The 19,588-nt window shown below is 36.7% G+C and overlaps 2 protein-coding genes across 4 annotated transcripts in view; both read left to right on the top strand.

Annotated features, from left to right (window-relative positions):
* Positions 1–19,588, top strand: part of MARF1 (meiosis regulator and mRNA stability factor 1) — a 136,034-nt gene that overhangs the window by 113,124 nt on the left and 3,322 nt on the right. The gene's annotated exons all lie outside the window — the stretch shown is intronic.
* The window catches only part of PDXDC1 (pyridoxal dependent decarboxylase domain containing 1), a 31,473-nt gene that overhangs the window by 9,289 nt on the left and 2,596 nt on the right, over positions 1–19,588 (top strand). Inside the window, exons 4-22 of one of the 3 annotated variants that reach the window (XM_086622033.1) lie at positions 108–191; positions 1,071–1,217; positions 3,522–3,711; positions 5,252–5,320; positions 5,836–5,914; positions 6,701–6,785; positions 7,671–7,719; positions 7,823–7,924; positions 8,129–8,254; positions 9,487–9,537; positions 10,522–10,585; positions 11,949–12,037; positions 12,762–12,867; positions 13,983–14,154; positions 14,817–14,935; positions 15,808–15,929; positions 17,789–17,881; positions 17,968–18,064; positions 19,343–19,447. In XM_086622033.1, the coding sequence (XP_086478159.1) occupies positions 108–191; positions 1,071–1,217; positions 3,522–3,711; positions 5,252–5,320; positions 5,836–5,914; positions 6,701–6,785; positions 7,671–7,719; positions 7,823–7,924; positions 8,129–8,254; positions 9,487–9,537; positions 10,522–10,585; positions 11,949–12,037; positions 12,762–12,867; positions 13,983–14,154; positions 14,817–14,935; positions 15,808–15,929; positions 17,789–17,881; positions 17,968–18,064; positions 19,343–19,447 (1,949 nt within the window). Of the gene's footprint in view, positions 1–107; positions 192–1,042; positions 1,218–3,521; positions 3,712–5,251; positions 5,321–5,835; positions 5,915–6,700; positions 6,786–7,670; positions 7,720–7,822; positions 7,925–8,128; positions 8,255–9,486; positions 9,538–10,521; positions 10,586–11,948; positions 12,038–12,761; positions 12,868–13,982; positions 14,155–14,816; positions 14,936–15,807; positions 15,930–17,788; positions 17,882–17,967; positions 18,065–19,342; positions 19,448–19,588 lie in introns of those variants that run through there. The other 2 variants (XM_086622035.1, XM_086622034.1) reach the window with 2 other exon arrangements.

Genomic DNA, 19,588 nt, shown 5'->3' with positions numbered 1-19,588 from the left:
TGTCTTCATGTCTTACTGTGCAGTGTCACAAGTGGCATCTTTGTTGGGTGCTGGGACTTACCTTCTTGTTTGATGTGGTTTTTGTTTTCCCTTCCCTGGTACACCAGTGGCCAGGATATGGTGAGCATACTTCAGTTAGTTCAGAACCTAATGCATGGAGAGGAAGAAGAGGAAACTTCGCAAGCCTACCGGTAAAGCCAATATGAATTATTTACATGGAAGAGACATTATTTTGTTATATTCCGGTTATTATAGAACATATATGTTTAAGTGCGTTGAAGTGTAAAGATATTCTGTAACCATGTAACTTTTTAAGGCAACTGACATTATATAGTGAACCAGAATAATCCATTAAGATTGGCTTTCTTAAAAGTATAAAGCTTTCATGTCTAATTACTAAGCACAGGGGAATTGTTTCTGATGTGGCAGCTCATTTTGTTTTCTACTTTCTGAAAGTTGTTTTAAGTCTGAAAGTTTTATAAAACTTTGAATACCAATCACTTTTTTTACCATCTCTTCCTGTAGATTTTAAAGAAAAAAAAAGGAACTAAAATTAGTTTCCATTTTTCTGTAAAATTGAAATAATACTAATCTGCAGAAGATTATTGAAAACTAATATTTGAAAAATAGCTTGGAGATTATAAAAACCAAACAAAAAAACCCCAACAAACAAAAAAACCCAACAAACTAATGAAAGCTACAACTCTAAAGAATAAGTCTCCTGAGTTTCCTCTGCATGGGGAAAGGTATGTGTTCAATGCACGTTAAGGGTGCAGCGCAGATGGGGTGTTAGCTCCAGCCCATGCTGGGTGTTTGGCTAAAAAAGCAGCTGAGGTATTCTCCTACGCAGCTAGGGCAAGTGAAGCACCAGTGCTTTTGTCTGCAGCGGCATCTAGTACGTTAGTATGCAATGGCAGGAAGGTGGTGTAGTATACTGTACTTCTCTGTGCTGAATATTTAAAATTGCATGTCAACAAATTCTGCCACTCTACAGTGAAAACAGCAAGCCTAAAATTACTGTAATGTTCATGACTTGTTTTAGTTGGCAGTTACTCTGTTCTGGCTTGCAGACTTCAAAATGTTGGTGAACAGGGTCACATGGCTCTACTGGGACATAGTTTGGCAGCTTATATATCAGTGCTGGACAGGGAAAGACTGAGAAAACTTACAACGAGGATCCTTTCTGATACTACTCTCTGGCTCTGCAGGCTTTTCAGGTAAGTCACTGTGATTAACTTATGTATCACTAGGTACTGATAATCATTTAAAAATATGCGTGACTGGACCGAGGATGTCAACAAAAGAAACCACTGTGAAACAAACTTACAAATATTCTTTGAAAGGTCTGAAACACATCACATCATTAAAGAAAAAAAAAAGAAAAAAAAAGATTTTTTTATTGAGTGGCAGGAATTTATTAGTAACATGCTTGCCTTAAAAATCCTTTTATGAGGGCTCTATGGTGGAGCTAAGAACCAAAGAACAGTTGCAGACATCTAGTAGGCCAAACATTTAACTAAATTCTGATTTCTCAAGGCATATGCTATGTTGCTGAGGCTTGGAGTACTTCATATTTTTAAAAGACGTTTTCAGTTAACTTCTTTTTTGCTCTTCCTGGATCTAGTTTATTTTTCCAAGTATGGTAGGTGACACTACTGAAATTTACAGTACAGTGAAATCTTCCATAAATGCCTGTTTCATCACGTAGCATAGGTATCTTAAACTGTTCCACAAGAGAAGAATGGAAATCAACTGTGCGGAGGTGTTGGAGTGGGGGAGATTCACTAATTAGAAATTCCTTTTTAAATTCCTGAAGCAAAAACAACCCTGCCACTTTCTCCCTCTCATGATACTGTATCTTTCGGAAAATCTTGCCAGTGCTACTGAGGAAAAGATTTATTTGTTTGTTTGTTTAGCGCAGTGTAAGATGAAATGGTAAAATGTAACTGAAGTTAACCCAAATTTAGTTGTTAGAATTACAAATTATTTTTCTCACATTTATGGGCTCACTTCTATCAGAATTATTTTATAAATTCAATGATTATGGCTTTGACTTAAAGATGTTGAAACTTAGTGCCATGAAGAAATTCGAGAAGTTGCAGGTAATCCAGTTTTTCTGACAAATGTAGGTGTATATAAAAAGTGCGTCAGTGATGTTTCTAAATGGTGTGGCTAACAAAAAGAAATATTAATATTTTGAATAAATTATTCAATAACTTTGTGCTTTAGAGATTAATGGTGTGTATCTATCGAACCGTGGTGCCCAAAGTTTTGTGACCCATAGGCAGCAGCATTGAACCAATACTGTGCTGTGAACAACTTCCTATTTCTTGACGTTTTCTGTGGCCATGAGCAGCACTAGAGGAATTTCCCTTTGCCCATGTTAGATGACAGAACTGTTGTGTAAAGGTGAAGTAAACGTTTGCATGTGGGTCATTCTGGAGTTTAACTCTGGAATACTCAGCAATATGTGTGCATTGGATAGTCTGTTGTAACCTAAGATGTTTCAGGGCCTTTATGTAAATTTGTTGATAAAGGCCACTTGTAAATCAGTGGTCTGGCACAATTTAAGTGTTGCACAAAAATGCTGAAAGAAAAATCTAGCTTCTAAGTTGCTTGCTAAATTGACATACCTACTACTGTCACTGTTGCTGTTTCCTTTTCTATGGTTAAGGCAATAATAAAGCCCACAATGTGGAACATGCGTCCCTTATCTCTTCTTTGGTTACTTTGCTCCTGTTTATTGACTATCAATCTTAATGTGCTGATCTGAGTTTGATTCTTGGAAGAGTTAAAAAAGGTGGAGGAGGAACAGACACACACACCCACACCCACAAGCCCCAAGGAAACATGCCTAATAAATCAGATTGAAGGCAAAATAGCCATAAAAATCATTAAAATATTCCTGGGGAAAATATACTTCGTTTGTGTAACTCACATATTTAAAACATCTAGAAAACTGTCTTGCAGTGTGCTGAATGGATTGTTCTAAATTGTGGTCTTATTTCCAGACTCTCTAAAATACAAATGACATCAGTAACCTTGTATGTTACAAAATAGCTTGATTTGTGATTTCATAATAAAGTTTGCAAGTTTCTGCCCATTTACTTTGTTTCGTGTCTCTCATTCCAATTTTATTCATTTAACTTAACGAATGTCAGGTTGTGTTCTCTTTATAATTAGCAGTCCAGAATTTACATATTAAACCCAGACGAAGCCTTCTGGCTCTGCCTTTAGTAAGCAAATTTTTGAACTCTGTAAAGGAAATCCTTAGGAACTCAGATGTTTGTTCTTTCTTACTTTATCTCTGAGTATAAATTAAAATATGTACTAGACTTCCCTCGCTGTTAATCTCAGCCTGTCTCATCAATGTTTCCTTCTACTCTGCTTTATCCTGGGAAAATAGAAGTGTTTATCTGTCTTCTCTATTGTCTTGTGAGCTCCTTTGCTGGTCAGTGTTAGTTTAGTCACTAAACTGGCTATTGGTTTTGTTGGTCAAATTTACTTGGCTTTTCTTGCAGATATGAAAATGGATCAGCGTATTATCATGAAGATGATCGTGAAGGTCTACTAAAAATCTGTCGACTTGTTATTCACACGCGCTATGAAGATTACACGGTAGAAGGATTTAACATGCTCTATACTAAGCAACCTGTGATATACATTAGTTCTGCAGCTAGAACAGGCTTGGGCCAAGCTCTCTGCAATCAGGTAAAGTGAATCAGTTGGGGTTTTAGCTGCAAGTAGCACCTACCTGCCTTCATATTGCCTACTTGAAATTTAGATTTTAAAAATATATTCAGACTTTTCCTGCAAGAGACTGGTACTTGCAGTGCAGTCTGGTACACTGCTGGCAGCAGTCTTGTAAATTATTTGGGGCAAGTGAAAGTTCACCTTTAGATCCATGTGTCTTCCTGGAACTTCCACTGTTAGAAGTGAAGCTTCTTCCACATTGTTCCCAATGCTACTGTGTTGACTGAACATATGTATCCCTAAGGAAGTTGAGCAGGCTGTCTCTACAACTATCCTGTTCCCTCCACACATTCACTTCCTCATGAGCAGATTCCCTTCATCCTTGTTGCTTCTTTGCCTTTCTATGGACATAGTAGATTTTTATAGCTTATATAATTTTTATAAGTTTCTGAGACCAAGGATGATGTGTCTGCCTGTTGAAACACAGAGTGAAAAGGGGCATTTTGAAGAATGAGGACGCAGCTTGGGCCTCAAAAAAGTTGATTTTAGGAAAAGCATAACTTGGATTTTGAAAACTTACTTATTTTTCCTTGTGGTAGAAACAATAGCGATGTGATTAAACAGCAAAACAAGGGGGGTGGGAGAGGAAGGGAGTCGTCTGAGGTGAAACCATACTTCGATGTCAGCCAAAGATCTGCAAGCTAGTAATAAAAAAAAGTTATACAGAGCGTTAGTGTTGTTTTATTAATTGTGATTTCCAGCATAATTATAAAACAGAGGCAAAGGAAGCAAAGTCCATACTGGGAGTAACCTCAGTAGATTTTGAGAAGTAGTGTACATTGTAGAGCAGACAACTAGAACTGAGTAATCAGACATTAATTCAATTTCTGTTAAATCAAAGGATAAACCCCAACTAATCTGTAACTGTAGTTCTCTTAATTTGCTGAACCTTCTGTTCAGTGATGAGTATGATCAACTAGATTTCACCTGTCTAATGATCTTCCAGGTTAGAGATCAAAATGTAGGAGAGACTGTGATTCCTGAGCTCTCCCTGATGTTAATGATGCAAAAGTTAGCTGGAATTTGCCTCCGTAGTGAAGGAAGAACTTCAGACTTACCAGCATGAGTAGTCAGCTGAGCTGTATGATCCAAGTAGGCAGATTGCTCTCTACTAAGTAGTAAAGTGACTGTGAACCTCCGGTGGAATGGCCTGTGCACAAAGCACGGGTTTGCTCATAGGATGTATTAATTGCAAGGGTGACCAAGAAGAGGAGGATTGAGTTTAGGCTGTTGTACAGGGCACGGGTATCTTGTTAGAAAAACTGAATGCAGTTGATGTGCTCACCAAAAGTTGACTGTTGTTTTTTTTTCCAGTTTCTCTTGTGTTTTCTTTTCTCTGCTGTTAATTTGGTCTTAAGTTTTAGCAGGAAACTTACTTTCTAATGTAATTTCCAGCTTTTTATTGTCATGTTTACTATTTTTTGTGTCACTGTATGTTTCTGTGAACGCTTGAAATGAGTGTGTCTCAGTTGTTGACATTCCATCATTTTTATTGCAGCTGGGGTTACCCCTTTCTTGCATGTGCCGTGTACCTTGTAACACTATGTTTGGATCTCAACATCAAATGGTAAGTTTGTCATCCTTTAGAGCTCTGCTTCTTTTCTCTTTTTTTTTTAAAAGACATCATTAAATGAGCGTCAAGTATGTTGCTAGGAAAAGCTTATTATTGTACTTTTTCAACTTCTAAGCCTTCTGTTTTATAGCTGTACAAATCACAGATTGAAATCTTCTAAAAAGCCAACAGATTGTATCTTGGTCTTGTCATTTGCAAGGCATTTTTAATGACATATAGTAAGGTGCTTTTCAGTCCAAGATTTCTAGAATACATGTAGTCAGGGGTACATTTACAAACTACGTGGTGTATTTGTATTGTATTTTTCACAAATGCTGTATCTGAACTTTGGGTTATTTTACCTTTGAGAGGAAGAAACTGCAAGCCACAAAGACATTAAGAATGTCTTCCAGAGCTTCAGAATGCTGTCAATTTTCACTCTTAATGCATTTTTCCAGCTCAGCAGAAACAATTCTGTGTTGTTTGACAAACATATTTATAAATACGTATCTTTTTCTTATCAATAACAGGATGTTGCTTTGTTGGACAGATTGATTAAAGATGATATTGAATCTGGAAAACTACCTTTGTTGCTTGTGGCCAATGCTGGTAAGTGCTATGGACAAACAAGAACAAAAAAAGCATGCTATTTCATGAACATATATAAAATCCAAAATAAATATATATTTTTCTCAAATAACTTAGTGATTGCATGTCAAGAAATATCAGGAAATATCTTAATGACTACACAATAATTATCTGTCTGGAGAAGTTTTTAACTGAGTTAAAGTTGGATTGTACTGCTGCAGTTCTGCTTATGTCCGTTGATGTATTAATATGACTAGAACTTATTTTAGTGAGTGTAAATCTCGTTGAAAATCAGTTTCACGTTAACACTTCAGAATTTTTTGATGCATGTGCCATCGACTTTAAAAATGTTTTTCTTCTAGTTAGTTAAACAGAACTGTTCATGAACAAAATTTGTTTTAAGTACAAATGAAGGAGGTGACTCTTAATTGCTTTGGAATTGGAAAAGTATCAAAGATGTTAATCTTGGTTTAGTTTCCTTTAGTTGAGGTCATACCTTGAACATATTACAAATATCTGCATTTCTTATCTGAGGCTGCAGAATATTTTAGTGCATAGGACATCTAATTTTCTAAGTATTCTTAACATACTGACAAGCAAATACAAGTATCTCTATTTTTTTTTGTCTAGGATTCTAGTTACTTATAAGTCACGATCAACCAAGTACAAATATCGTGTGGTGGGCTCTTTTTAAACATCTTTCGTGCTTGCATGTGACTTTTGACAACAGTGCAAGAGGTCCTTTTATGTAGAGTCCTAGTTTGCATGCTTATCCTTTGTGATTGCCTTTTCTCCTTTTCAACAAAGGGACGCCAGGTGCTGGGCATACAGATAAACTTGGCCGACTGAAGGAGCTTTGTGAGCAGTATAATATGTGGCTCCATGTAGAAGGGTATGAAACTCAACATTTATTTCTGTACAACTATATTCATTAAAAAGCCTGACTAATGGACAACGCATAATTTTACAGCTAACCAGTTAGTAGAGGCCATAGGACCATCTTTACTTTTGTCATATTAAGCGTTTCATATGGTTATAATTTTGTCATTGTATGAGATACAGACTGGTTTACATATACAGGAATAATTAATTAGAATGGTTATTTCAGCATAGGTTAGTGGTTACTTTTACTCAGGGGGTAATCTTATCTGCCCTTGCTTTGAAGAGCTTGGAATACAAATAAAAAGACTGTATAGGACAAGTCAGGGAAGATGTTATTACAGTGGTTATTGAGAATGAGAAAGGAGAATTAAATGAGTGTAGAAGAGATGACACTTTAATGAAGGTTGTCAAGAATATGGCTGCAAATGCAGTGTGCAACATAACTGGGAGGAAGATTAAACCAAGAGGAAAATAAATTACAATAATTTAGACAATCTTAATGAAGACTTTGTTGCTCAAAGATTATTTTTTTTTTATTTTATTTTTAGCATGGAGTAGAGACTCTGTTTCTCCTGATATTTCATTGTATAGTGTTATATTTACATCCAAATTATTTCTGATACCAAACTGATGCTGAATTATGGGTAGGACTTTGAGGGATGATTTCCCCAAAGGTTGGACTGAAGCATTTTTAGATGATCAAAATGGATTTTTACTTTTGGGTTTTCAATCTTGGAATACCAAGTAGCAAAATCTACTGCATTGCTAATGAAAAAATATATTAACAAAAATTACCTTCCTCTACACATCAACATGAAATATTTAAACTGAAGATTAAAATGCTATGTCTCTTAATACATTTTTAATATGTGCCAAAACCACTTTGTTTTTCTAGTGTGAATTTGGCAACTTTGGCTTTGGGTTATGTCTCCTCTTCTGTACTGGTACGTTTTACTATATCTAGAAACTTAATAATGTGCTCTAGAGTTCAAGGTCATGATCTAATCAAAATATTGTGCCTTATATTTTGCTTATTGTAATAAACAGGCTGCTACAAAATGTGACAGCATGACTCTTACTCTGGGTTCCTGGCTGGGTCTGCCTGCTGTACCTGCAGTGACACTCTACAGACATGAGGATCCGTCTTTGGTACGTTGAACTTCTCAGTCATTATTCTTAAGATCTTGAGATTTCAATTTTGATCGTGGTGTAGTGTCTTGTTCTTCATAAGCATCTAAATTATAGTTTGCAAAAGCTCCCCTATTTAAGCTGTGACACATTCCATAAGCTGGCAAAAATACAATAATTGGAGAGGTTAACAGTGATTTGTTTATTGTTTGTTTTCCTCTTCAGTCCTTAGCGGCTGGGCTGACATCGAGTCAGCCTGTAGAGAAGCTCCGTGCCCTGCCATTGTGGCTCTCCTTGCAGTACCTGGGCCACGATGGGATTGTGGAGAGGATAAAGCATGCCTCGCAACTAGTAAGTAACAGCTTGTTGGCACATTGCTCATGGATACTTTGCTGCTTTGAGTATGGGTTGGAGACTGTCCTTAATCCTCACCATTGGATTTAACAGCGTGAGTCTCCGAGCAGAAACAAAGTTCAGATAGCAATGACAGTACAAGTGATATCCAGATGGCTATCACAGAACACCGTTACACTGAAGAATGTTTTTATAAAAGCTGGTAATACATCTTCTTGATTATTGGGATGCATTGTAGAAGAATATTGGTTCATATCATTTGTTACAAACAAATTATGAAAGCAGAGTAAAGTATTTGAGGGAGGGATGTGCTTTTACTATTAGATTGTATATTTTAGTAGGGTTTTTCTACTGAGAAGTACTTAATCTTTGTTCTTTCTAAACAGTCAAATAACATGATCATTTTTTTTGTCACTTTTCTATTTTAACTATTTTGCTTGAAAGCTGTTCAGAGAAGGATGTTCTTATTTTCCTACTCGGCATGATATTGACTTAAGTAATAGTAAATTCTAATGCCTGACAAAAGGAACTTCAAAACATTTCCTCAGATACAGTGGCAAGTGCACTATTTTTGAAGTTGAGTCTTTACCCTGGTGAAAATTAAGGTCTATTATAATGTTAGTTAAAAAATGCATTGTTTATAGGCAAAACATTTTTCCTTAAAGTACAGCACTTCCTAAAAATTCAAAGAAGGGCAAAATGGAAAGTTTCTGTAATAGTTAATGAAGAAGCTATTGGCATGAAAGACCTAGAAGAGTGACAAAGTATCATAGTCATTAAGGTTTTGTGGCATCTAGGAGTGATCTTAGCTTTTATAATAGTCTATTAATAGTTTTAAACCACAATCTTAAGGATGTTAGAAATCATTTAGAAAGCCATCATAACCAGTTGCTATGGTAACTTTGAGAAAATTAACTGTTCTGCTACACACTGTGCTTTAGTTGGTAAACAGAGTTGTAATATCTCTGGAACTTTGTCAACAAACACACCAAGACTTTATTTTAACGAAAATCACTTTGTAGTCAGTATATTACTAAAAACAGAATATATTTTTCCATTAAAGTCTAGATTTACAAATAAGAACTGGATGAATCTCTGATGTGTCAAAGGCTTTGTTCAGAAATAGGAATGATGGTAGTGACTATTGAATGTTTTTCAGAATAATTTTCAACTTCTAAAACTGTGTGTTTGTCTCTTCCTTTTGTTTTCCTTCTGCTGTGGCCTTTTAGAGTCAAAGGTTGCTGGAAAACTTGAAAAACCTGGATTTCATTAAAACTTCGGTACAGTCTACATTTAATACTTTGCTGTGTAGTTTAGTCTTTGCTTGATAAATGATAAGAATAACTTTAATTAAAAATAAAATTTAAAAAATATTACTTAAATCGTAGCCATTGTTTTAAAGATGCGCGGTATATTTCTAGCTAAGTTCTGGTGTTCAGTGAAATGGTGCGGCTTGGTTGTGTGTGACCTCTAGATTGTCTTTGTTCCATTGCTGTGAACTCATGCACTTAGTGGAGCTGACAGAACAACATCCAGAAATTGTTTCCAGAAGTTGATTTAATTCTGTTTAAAACGTGGATTTGTTTAGTAATACATTTATGAAACCAGTTTCCATAAGCCTCTCTAATATATTCTGGCTGCGTTTTACCCCGCTGTTGAGATGATACTGTGAGCCCTGTGAAACTGTACGCAAAAATTATCCCAGCTGAGGTTTTTACATGTCCTGTTCAACAGGGTTTGGTGGTTTTACTCCCCTCCCTCTCCACTAATTTTTATTGACACTTGATGTATAGAAAATATATTCAGCTTAAGTTTTCTTTGGCGATACATAATTCATGGATCATTCTGAGTGACAATAACCATTTATGTAAAAATTGTTTTTCCAAGACTATTAGTGGCTTTGAGAGTTCACGTTACTGTAGCGCTATGGCTGAAAATACTTAAAACTAAATAAACTGTTTAGTATGGTGCATTTGCTAATGAACATGCTTAGATTTCTTGCTTTATAGTGCCCAAGTTTTAACCATGCTTATCTTAAATCAGTACAACTCTGCTTTAACTGAATAAGGATTTACTTCCATGTGTTTACAGATACGTGTGCTCACACTCCTGAGTTAATTTCTAATACTGAGATAGCGTGAACATTGTTCCTGTTCAAAATTATCTGCTTTGCTCAGCAGTCTAAGGAATTATACACAGTGTTAAGTCTTTAAAAAAATATGTTAAAATAGATCGGTTTTGGTTTTTGTGGTTTTTTTTTTAAGGTTGAAGATGAACTGAGTTCACCAGTGGTGGTTTTCAGGTTCTTCCGGGAATATTCAAATAGAGGTATGTGATTTATTTAAAAACAAAACTAAACCCGCTCTCTTCATAGTTTTTTAAACTACTCATTTGTAACATGAGCTCGATGAGGTGAATGTTATGTAGTGCACTTCTCTTGTGTAACATGCTTTTAGGAAGATTGTGAGTGTTGGTCATAATGTAGTGATAGAATCATACATGTGATAGTTTCTTTTTTTAGATAGACTGCAGTGTTTTAAATTTTCGTAAGTCATTTTCTGCCTTCTTGAGTGAGGAGAGATTTGCATATGATTTTGATCTTGAGAGCAGATGATGGAAGTCTTTCATAAGCTGCGAGCTGTGTTTGAGTGTACTGATGGGGGAAGATTTTTCCCTGGTTTTGTTCAGCTTTCTGTTCTTTCTAAATTTTTAGTGGCCAGTTGCAAGAACCATGTTTCTCTGTTTTCCTGGTTACACTTGCTGTTGCAATAGTTTTAAAAATAGCAGAACACCTTAGAAACAGCTCTGGAAATATTGTTATGAGTATACAGTAGCCATGCCACATGTGGCTCTGAGCAGAACATCCTTACTTAGATGTGTTCTCCAAGAAAGAATTTTTGTTCTGTTGGTTACAACAGAGCATGTTGTGCTGTTTGTATGTGCACACTGTGAGAGTGGGGAAATGTCCAGCTGGGATGAGGCAAAAGACTACTACAAAACTTCGTAGTTACAAGAGTGTTGATTTTAATTGTCTGTGGATTTTTTTTTTGTGTTCAGCATGGCGGGGGGAAGGTTTGGTTTTGGTTTTACTCTACTTAGTGGTTGCACTTACAAAGTAAACCTATTCATTCTGGTCCGGTGACTTGGTGGAGTGCTTTGTACCTTGATGTACTTATTTGAAAAGCTTTACTAGGGAGAAGTCACCCACCTGAATCATAAGGATGTAAGATGTTTGGCCGTTTCTGCATGTTTTATGTGTATAATGGACTCTCAAATCCTAAGTATTATTTTTGTGTGGTTTAAAACAGAAAGCAAGCATTAAAACTTGATGAAAAAAGTAGCTGAATGCATCAAATTGAGTATTGCAGCCTGCTGCAACAAGATTTTGCTTTGTGAAACAATTGGTTTTATTTTCTTTGGGGCATTTGAACCTCAAAACTGAGAGAAGTATTTTATTGATTGTTTTTAAAACTAGTATATTCAACTCTCTATTTTACCTCTAGTATTTGTCATGTTCAGTATACCTTTAAAAAAAAAAATCCTTGTTGGTCTGCTTGAGGTCCAGTGCATCGTGTAGATGTGTTGCATTACCTAGGAAATGTAATTGTCTTTTATCTAAATTTTAGGTTGCCTTTTGTTTAATTAAGTAAATAAAAATCCACTTCTGTGATTCTTATATCTTTGGATTCAGATCAAACCTCACATGCTGCACAGGCCTCAACTATTCAGCATCCCATAATAAGCAGCGAAAGACACATTTATGACACTTTCAATCAGTGGGTAAGAATGGATGCTTTTTCTCTTTAGGAAAAAAAGAAGTGACTGTGGAATGCTTCCAGGGGTTCATCAATAGTTATAAAACCTTTGGTAGGGTAGTTTGATAGTTATTCTTGACCTCATATCCTTTGCAAAACTAGTGGGCATTTTGGATTAAAAAGATGAATTTGCTCTGAAGCAAAGCTGCTTTCACATTTCTGATTATTTAACGTGTAATTACAACTGAAATTATTACTGCGTCTTAAGCTTTTGGTGGTGGATTTTTTTTCCCCTTGGTCTTGTGGGAATACATGAAAACTTCAAACTCTTTAATCGGCTAGATACTTCATTGACAATGTCTGTGTAGTCATGAACAGACAGTCTTTCTTTCTGAGGTCTTAAGAGAATTAATTCTAGGAACCTGTGCTTTCAGAGAGCTAAGCACGTAACTGTTTTGGATCAATTGCGTAGTAATTGTGGCATACTTAATGACAATGGCAATTTTGCAGAAAATTCTGACTTCTAACATTTATAGCTTATCCTGAATTTTCATGATTTTAAGTATACGTCCAACTTGGTCATATCACCAGCAAGCTAAAGTATTTTGTTACAAGAAGTGATTTTGAGAAATAGAAAGAACCGTGTTTAGCATGTGGTTCTCCCTAACTGTGGGAAGAGTCTAGCCTGAGTCAGTGACTGCAGGAGGTCATGCTCTGTATGTTTCTTTAACTGTGCCTTATCCCTTCAGCTAGGAGAGCAGTTGGGACAGCTGGTTCCTGCCAGTGGAGTTGATGTGGTAGAACTGGAAGATGAAGGCACATGTGTGCGTTTTAGCCCACTAATGACGTCTGCAGGTAACACTCACTTAATTCAGCCACTTGTAGAATCTGGGATTTGCTGTAGAGTCTCCTGATGTAAAAGCAGATATATTCATGAAACTCTTTAGTACGTTCTCATATGGTGAGGACGTTTTTATTAATGAAACAAAACTATCTTGGCTTTATCGTTCTGTTGTGCCTTGGCAACGGGTGCACTACAGGTAGCTCAGCTCTTGTATGTGACGTTGCCTCACTACCTCTGCAGGGGAAGACATCGATTATTTGTAAGATTCATTAGGAAAAGCAAAGGGAGAAGCACTTTGTTTCTGACGGTTTATAAAAGAAATATGAAGGCTAAATCATCCCTACCTTTCCTTCTCTTGGCTGCTTAACACAAGAAGAGGATGCTTGACCTTTGTACACAAGTGTTTCAACACTGAAATGGTGCTTATGTTCGAAATATAACTACTTAACTAGAAGAATTATTTACTAAACTTCTAGGTTTTTCTATAATTACTGATGTAGGAGGGAAAAAAAAATAAAATCTGTGTTTTGGAAAGTGGCTTATTTTGTTTAAGCCAGCACCATATACGTACTTTGTTTAGACTCAGCAGATGCACAGAGCAACTTGCAGGGGCTCAGGGCGATGCGTGGTGTCTCCTTTCGGCATGAATAGCTTAGGCTATCAAAACACCTGACACTGACATGAGAGGATCCTGGTGTACACTGAAAAGTAGATTTTAGAATAAAATTACTTGGTGATGCTGTGATGATTGTTTTTTCTCTCTTTTTTAAAAACAAACAAGCAAACCAGCATGGAAGCTCATTTGTTATCTGTTTGGCTATGGGAAGAGGAATTTTTCTAATGTTAGCTACCTATGTAATGCAAAAGAGTATTGTCCTTATTAGTTTGTAACACCAGAAAATCCTTTTCATTAGCTTATTTTTTATGAAATCTTTAGCACTCTCCATTTTGATGTATCAGTAGCTAGATTACTGAAGAAAAAACACTGTTATATAGATAAAGATATTTCAGTACTCTCCATTTATCTTTGACTTAGAGTGGCTTCTTTACAGATTACTTACTTAACTCAGACATCTATGTGTATGTCCGTTCACTTTTATCACACACTAACACATCAGCTCTTTAGTTTTAGGAACTGAAATACAAGATGTTGATCAGTTAGTAGACTGCTTAAAAATGAAGATACCTGTATTGACAAGTACACTGCAACTGAGAGAGGAATTTGAGCAAGAAGTGAGAAGAACTGTAGGCCTGTTGTATATTGAAGATCTCAGCTGGCCAGGATTAGGTGTTGTAAGGTAACTTTTCAGTATTTTCTTCATTGGAAATTTGGATAGACTGTGCATTAACAGAAAGGAATATGTGATCTCTTTAGTGGAGATTTGTATGTACTGTATGCTGATTAGTATCTGGCTTTACACGCAGTTGAAGCTTTTGAGTGCCTTTTAAGAAATTACCTTTTTAATATTGCTTACTTTGAGATTTTCATATTGTTTTTTAAGAAAAGCTGAAGAGCTGTTTTAGCAAAATTAGAGCAACAGTTCTAGTATTGGAGGCAGTGTCCACTGTTAGATGGATTTGTAATATGCAAGTGCATCCTACTGTGTAACTTAGATTTTTACCTATAATGAGATTCACTAATATACTGAATAAAACTCTTCAAATGTCTGTTCTGATCCTCTGATACTGTCTGCTGGGGAGGATTCTGTAGAGTCAAAACAATTGAAGCATAATCAATATATTACCTAGAAATCTGTTGTGTTCAGTTAAGCGTGCATCAGCAACCTCCCCTCACTCTCAAATCTCTGATGACAAATGCCAAGGAACTTGTTGATCTAAGCTGTAATATTTTGAGGTTTTTGGTTTGTAAAATACAGAACTTGGTAGAAACATGCTAAATGTCGATATATTTTTGTATGTACTGTAAAGTGAAATTACTTTCTTCTGGCTTGGTTTTAAGATACAACTATCACAGCGATGGGAAGAATGACGACAAACAAGAAAAAGAACTAGAAAAAATCAATACAGAACTTCTGAAAAAATTAAATGAACTGGAGTCGGATCTCACCTTTTCTTTGGGTAACTGCACTGTTTAAAAAAACTTCTGTTCAAGCTAATAGGCATTTTACTGGCCCTGTTACAATGGTTCAATAGGTCGTTTGTACATAGGTCATCATAACGCAAAATTACACTGCTGTGTATATGTTTATTGTAGAAACAACTGTAACTTTGTTTCCTCCTGACACCCATTTCAGCTGGTAAATGTTCAGCAGGGTGATCAAGGTGCACTGTTCCCAGAAATACTTGTGAAAATTGACTTATGAGCAACTAGACCAAAAAGTGTTTCCTTGTCAGGAGGAATAAAAGCTGCAGTGTTCCTTTTTGTGAACGGAGCCTTCTCAGTCAGTGCTGTATCTAGTGAAAAGCACATCTCATTCAAAACCCACTGACCAGTTTGCTGCTTTCTGTAGGTAGATTCAAAGCTTCAGATGACTTTCGTGACAATTAGCAGCACTTTCACATTTACACAGTGCGACATTGTAGCTGAAATAATATCAGTTTGCCTACTCAGAACTCTGATTGTTTTCTAGTCAGCTTTCAAAAAGTGAGTGCCCTAGGATTGTGGAACCAAGTAATCGTTAAATGGCAGAAAGTAATGAATTCGAAGCATATTCAACGCTGATATTTATTGTACAGCTCCTTGGCTGTATAAAATATCCAGTTTTTCTCATTTAGATATTGTTTTCTCATCTCTTTGAAAACCCACAGGGCTGAGCTTTTTTAGTCTGCATAATTTATACCTATGCAGATACTGCCCTTGATTACTGAAGAGAATCTGGGGGGGGGGGTGTGCATGTATTAGGATTTCCAGATTCACAAGCATGAGTGTTGCACCTGTTGTGAGAATGCATTTTTGTACATCACAGACTTGATTCTCCCTGTGCTTGCAGGTCCAGAATTTGGAGGGCAGAAGAACTGCGTTTATATTGGCATGGTAACTGAGGATTTAGACGTGTCCGAGTTAGTTGAAACTATTGCAGCAACAGGCAGAGAAATTGAAGAAAATTCAAGAGTATGTATTTATAAATCACAGAGCATTTCAGCACCTTTTTTTTTTCCCTTCCATATTGGCTTCAGGACATGGTTTTTTTCTTTCTGAAAGTAAATATTGTACTTGCCCACAAAAAACTCTATTAATTACTGTAGAAGTAATAATCTGTATCAACATAAGGAGAACTTTTGTTACAGGATTATAATATTCTGAGGATGTCCTGATTTCCATTTGTGGTCCTGGGTTCAGTAGTTCTAATGAAGAAGTTTAGTAGTACCGAAATAGGCTCATTTTATCACTAAAATATAAGCTGTCCAAAACCAAAAAAAGAGAAGGAAGATGGGGGCTGATTGTGAGCTGGTGTTTCTTGTCACTGCAGGATGCGGTGGGATTCAGATTGTTTATATACCAGTTTTAAGATAAGACTGTGCCCTAAAATGTGTGAAAAGTTTTCAAGTGATGGCTTAAAAATGGAAATTACAAATTACCTATTGAGGTAATAAAGCTGATGATGCAACTCCTTTTTGTAAAAGCATTTACCTGATCAGAGTTCTCCAAATGTTCTCCAAAGTAGAACTCCTAAATAACCTGCATCACTAATGAATGTCTGTCCTTTCATTCCTCTAGTGTTGGGCATTTAATTTCCTCACCTAAAAAATAAATACAGCTTCAGAAATCCTTTGCCTATTTCTGCCCATGGGAGCATGTTGATTTTGGCAATGAAACTTTTTCTAGCAGAGTTTTCTGGAGACTTTCTGCCCACTCTTGCCTGCCTTTGCTGTTTCGAGGGTGAGATGAAAGATGGTTTGCCTGTAGAGTACCTTCAGTTTTTTAAATGTTGTAGTTGAGAGATTAGGAACTGAATGTTGGAATATAGGCCGTGCTGGTCCTGAAGCTTCTAAGGAGGAACAAAGAGGAGTAGAGGACTCAGAAAGGTGCAGTCCTTGGAACTAGCTACAGTAAATCTCTGGTACTGAAAGGATCCTACACCATTAGATCCAAAACTGAGAAGCACAACCAATCTGTGAGAAGGACACTTGCATCATTGATAAGTGATGTTTGGTAAAAGAGGGAAGCTTTTATTAAAAAACTGCTTCAGTATCAGCAAGCCCTTAGGACAGACAGATAAGTACACTAAAAGGCAGGACCAAAATTTAAGACGAACATCTTGACTAGACCAGAAAACACCGTGGTTCTTCCTTGTACTCTAAATGCAACCCCATTGCACTCCCTTCTGTAGTCAGTACATGGGGGTTTTCAGTTTGCTGTGGCGGTCAGTTCCTGGCTTGCCTCTCCCCCAGGGAAAAGGAGCAGCTTCCTCTTTTTCTTTTATTAATTGACAGTAACCCAGATTTTTGGCATTTTGGAGGAAGATGGCCTTGTCATCTAGGCCTTGTGCAATATTAAAACACATATTAAGATATGGAAACTTGAAAAACAAAGTTGAACCTGTAGCTGGACTGACACATACCTGGTTCAGCTTACTATGAGGCTGGTTTATGTCCCGGGCACTTACAGAAACCAAAATCTACTCTATAAACCTAAAAATTCTTCCCAGTCAGATTCAGCATCTGATGAACACTTATGTGCTAAGCAGATCTTTGAAGAATTTGGGTCACAGGCTCATCTCTAAGTAAAAGAAAAACACGTACCCTTCCTGTTTAAAATGACATTCTGTCCTCTGGGTATATCTTTTAAAAATCCTGCAGTCAGGCTGTACATTCTTTCATTTATAGTCATAATGAAATAGTGCCTGTCAAGTACTGTCTTAAAGTAGAAAAATATCCAACTGCCATGTTTATATCCTCAAAACCTGAGCTAAAAAGACAACTTCAATTCCAAATAATATATATAATAATATAATTTCTGGGTTTTATTAGCTGTTGGAAAACATGACTGAAGTTGTGAGAAAAGGGATACAGGAAGCACAACTTCAGCTTCAGAAAGCAAATGAAGAGCGACTTCTGGAAGAGGTAAGGCTATGAACACGAGTTATCTATAACCTGGCACAACACAGGTAGCTTGCTTACCAGCCAGCGTTTGACTGTGTACTTTGCAGGGACTGCTACGACAAATACCTGTAGTAGGCTCTGTGCTGAACTGGTTTTCTCCATTCCAAGCCTCACCAAAGGGAAGAACATTTAACTTAACCGCAGGTAGGAATCTGTGCATCTGCAGCCATGTTATGAACTGTTTCAGATTTTATACTAGAATTATAAAACACTTTCTTGTGCTGATTTGATTGTGACTGACATTAATCCACCCTCAGGATGTAAAAGAATATGCTCTTCACTATTTCTGTAACAACCAATAAGACAATCTTGTCACCTCACTTGTACAGTTTATGTTTTATTCTTGTATTTTGAGTCACATTAAAAAAGCTATATTTGACATCGACCTTTATCAATAGAGGAATAATTTCTGTGACTTTCAGCTACCTGTGCTGCAGGAGTTCAGCATCTATACTTAAGCTAGCAGGGTAGCTCAGATCTTAGAATGTTGCTTCTCCACATATGTGCAGATGTATCGTCCAGTGTGCTTGCAAAGCGTCACTCAGATGCTCTGCTGTGCTGCTGGAACTTGATGTCTCTGAAATCCTGGTTTGAGCCACCACCTGGCTATTGCCATATGGATAAAGTACTAGTTTGCATGCTAAACAGTGCAGTGCCTGACAAGGACAGGCTAAAACTGGCTGAGGACTAGCATGAACATATCTTTGTGGGAGACAGTCGTGAATGCAATATTACAATACAAAAGACTATTATTTTACTCATATCTGTAATTCATGTCTGGTAATGTGAAAAGAACTGTTTATAGCTTTTACATCATTAAGAGTGAAGTACTAACATAATACTTTATGAAATGATAGATTTTTTCACTGTAAATGATTTTCACTGTGGCAGAATCTTAAGAGTATTCCTGAACTTGGCAAAGTGACTGTCAGACCTAGAACAAGAGCCCAGCTGCCTGTGTGTCCTTGTAAACAGTGAGGAAGGCTTTCTGCTGTATTTTGTATCTTTCTGATTCTTGATGGACTGACTGGAAAGTTCTTAGGCAGAGAACAGCAAAGTTTCCTTGGGAATACTTACCCTCCCTCATATCCCCTTCCAAGTGCACGGATCAATAGCTCACAGCTGGGAGTATGTCAAGTGCTCAGTGGAGAAGGGAAAAAGAACTATTGGATGTAGCAGTGTTGTGAAGTGAGCGTGAGGGGAAACTTTATTCATCTTTGTAAGTCTCAGCACTCATATCCCCATGTACTCAGAAACTACTACCATCAAGTGGCAGTTTCAGCTCGTCCTAGCACATGCAGTTTCAGAAATGTGCAGTAAAAACAAGATTGTGTGACATAGCTTGTAAATACAGATGGATAGAAAACTTGTCTAGTCTGTGCTGTATTCAACTTAATGCTTTTTTTTTTTTTCAACCTGCAGGCTCTCTGGAATCCACAGAATCTACATATTTGTCAAAAGCCCAAGGAACAGGCACTACTCCACCACCAACTCCTACTTCAAGCCTTGCAAAGCAAAGACTTCCTGGTAAGTTTCTACATCTTAAGTTTTATTTGTAAAACTTGCTAAATATCCTGCCGTCTGAGTTGCATGACACAGGAAGACCAGCCTGACTTTCCATCTTTCATAATATCTGGAACTAGAACTCATCTTCTAGTGCCTTAAGTC

This window comes from Tauraco erythrolophus, chromosome 17 (genome assembly GCF_009769465.1).
Source record: "Tauraco erythrolophus isolate bTauEry1 chromosome 17, bTauEry1.pri, whole genome shotgun sequence".
Taxonomy (NCBI): Eukaryota; Metazoa; Chordata; class Aves; order Musophagiformes; family Musophagidae; genus Tauraco; species Tauraco erythrolophus.
Note: the sequence above shows the minus strand (reverse complement) of the source record. Positions and strands in the feature narration are given on the sequence as shown.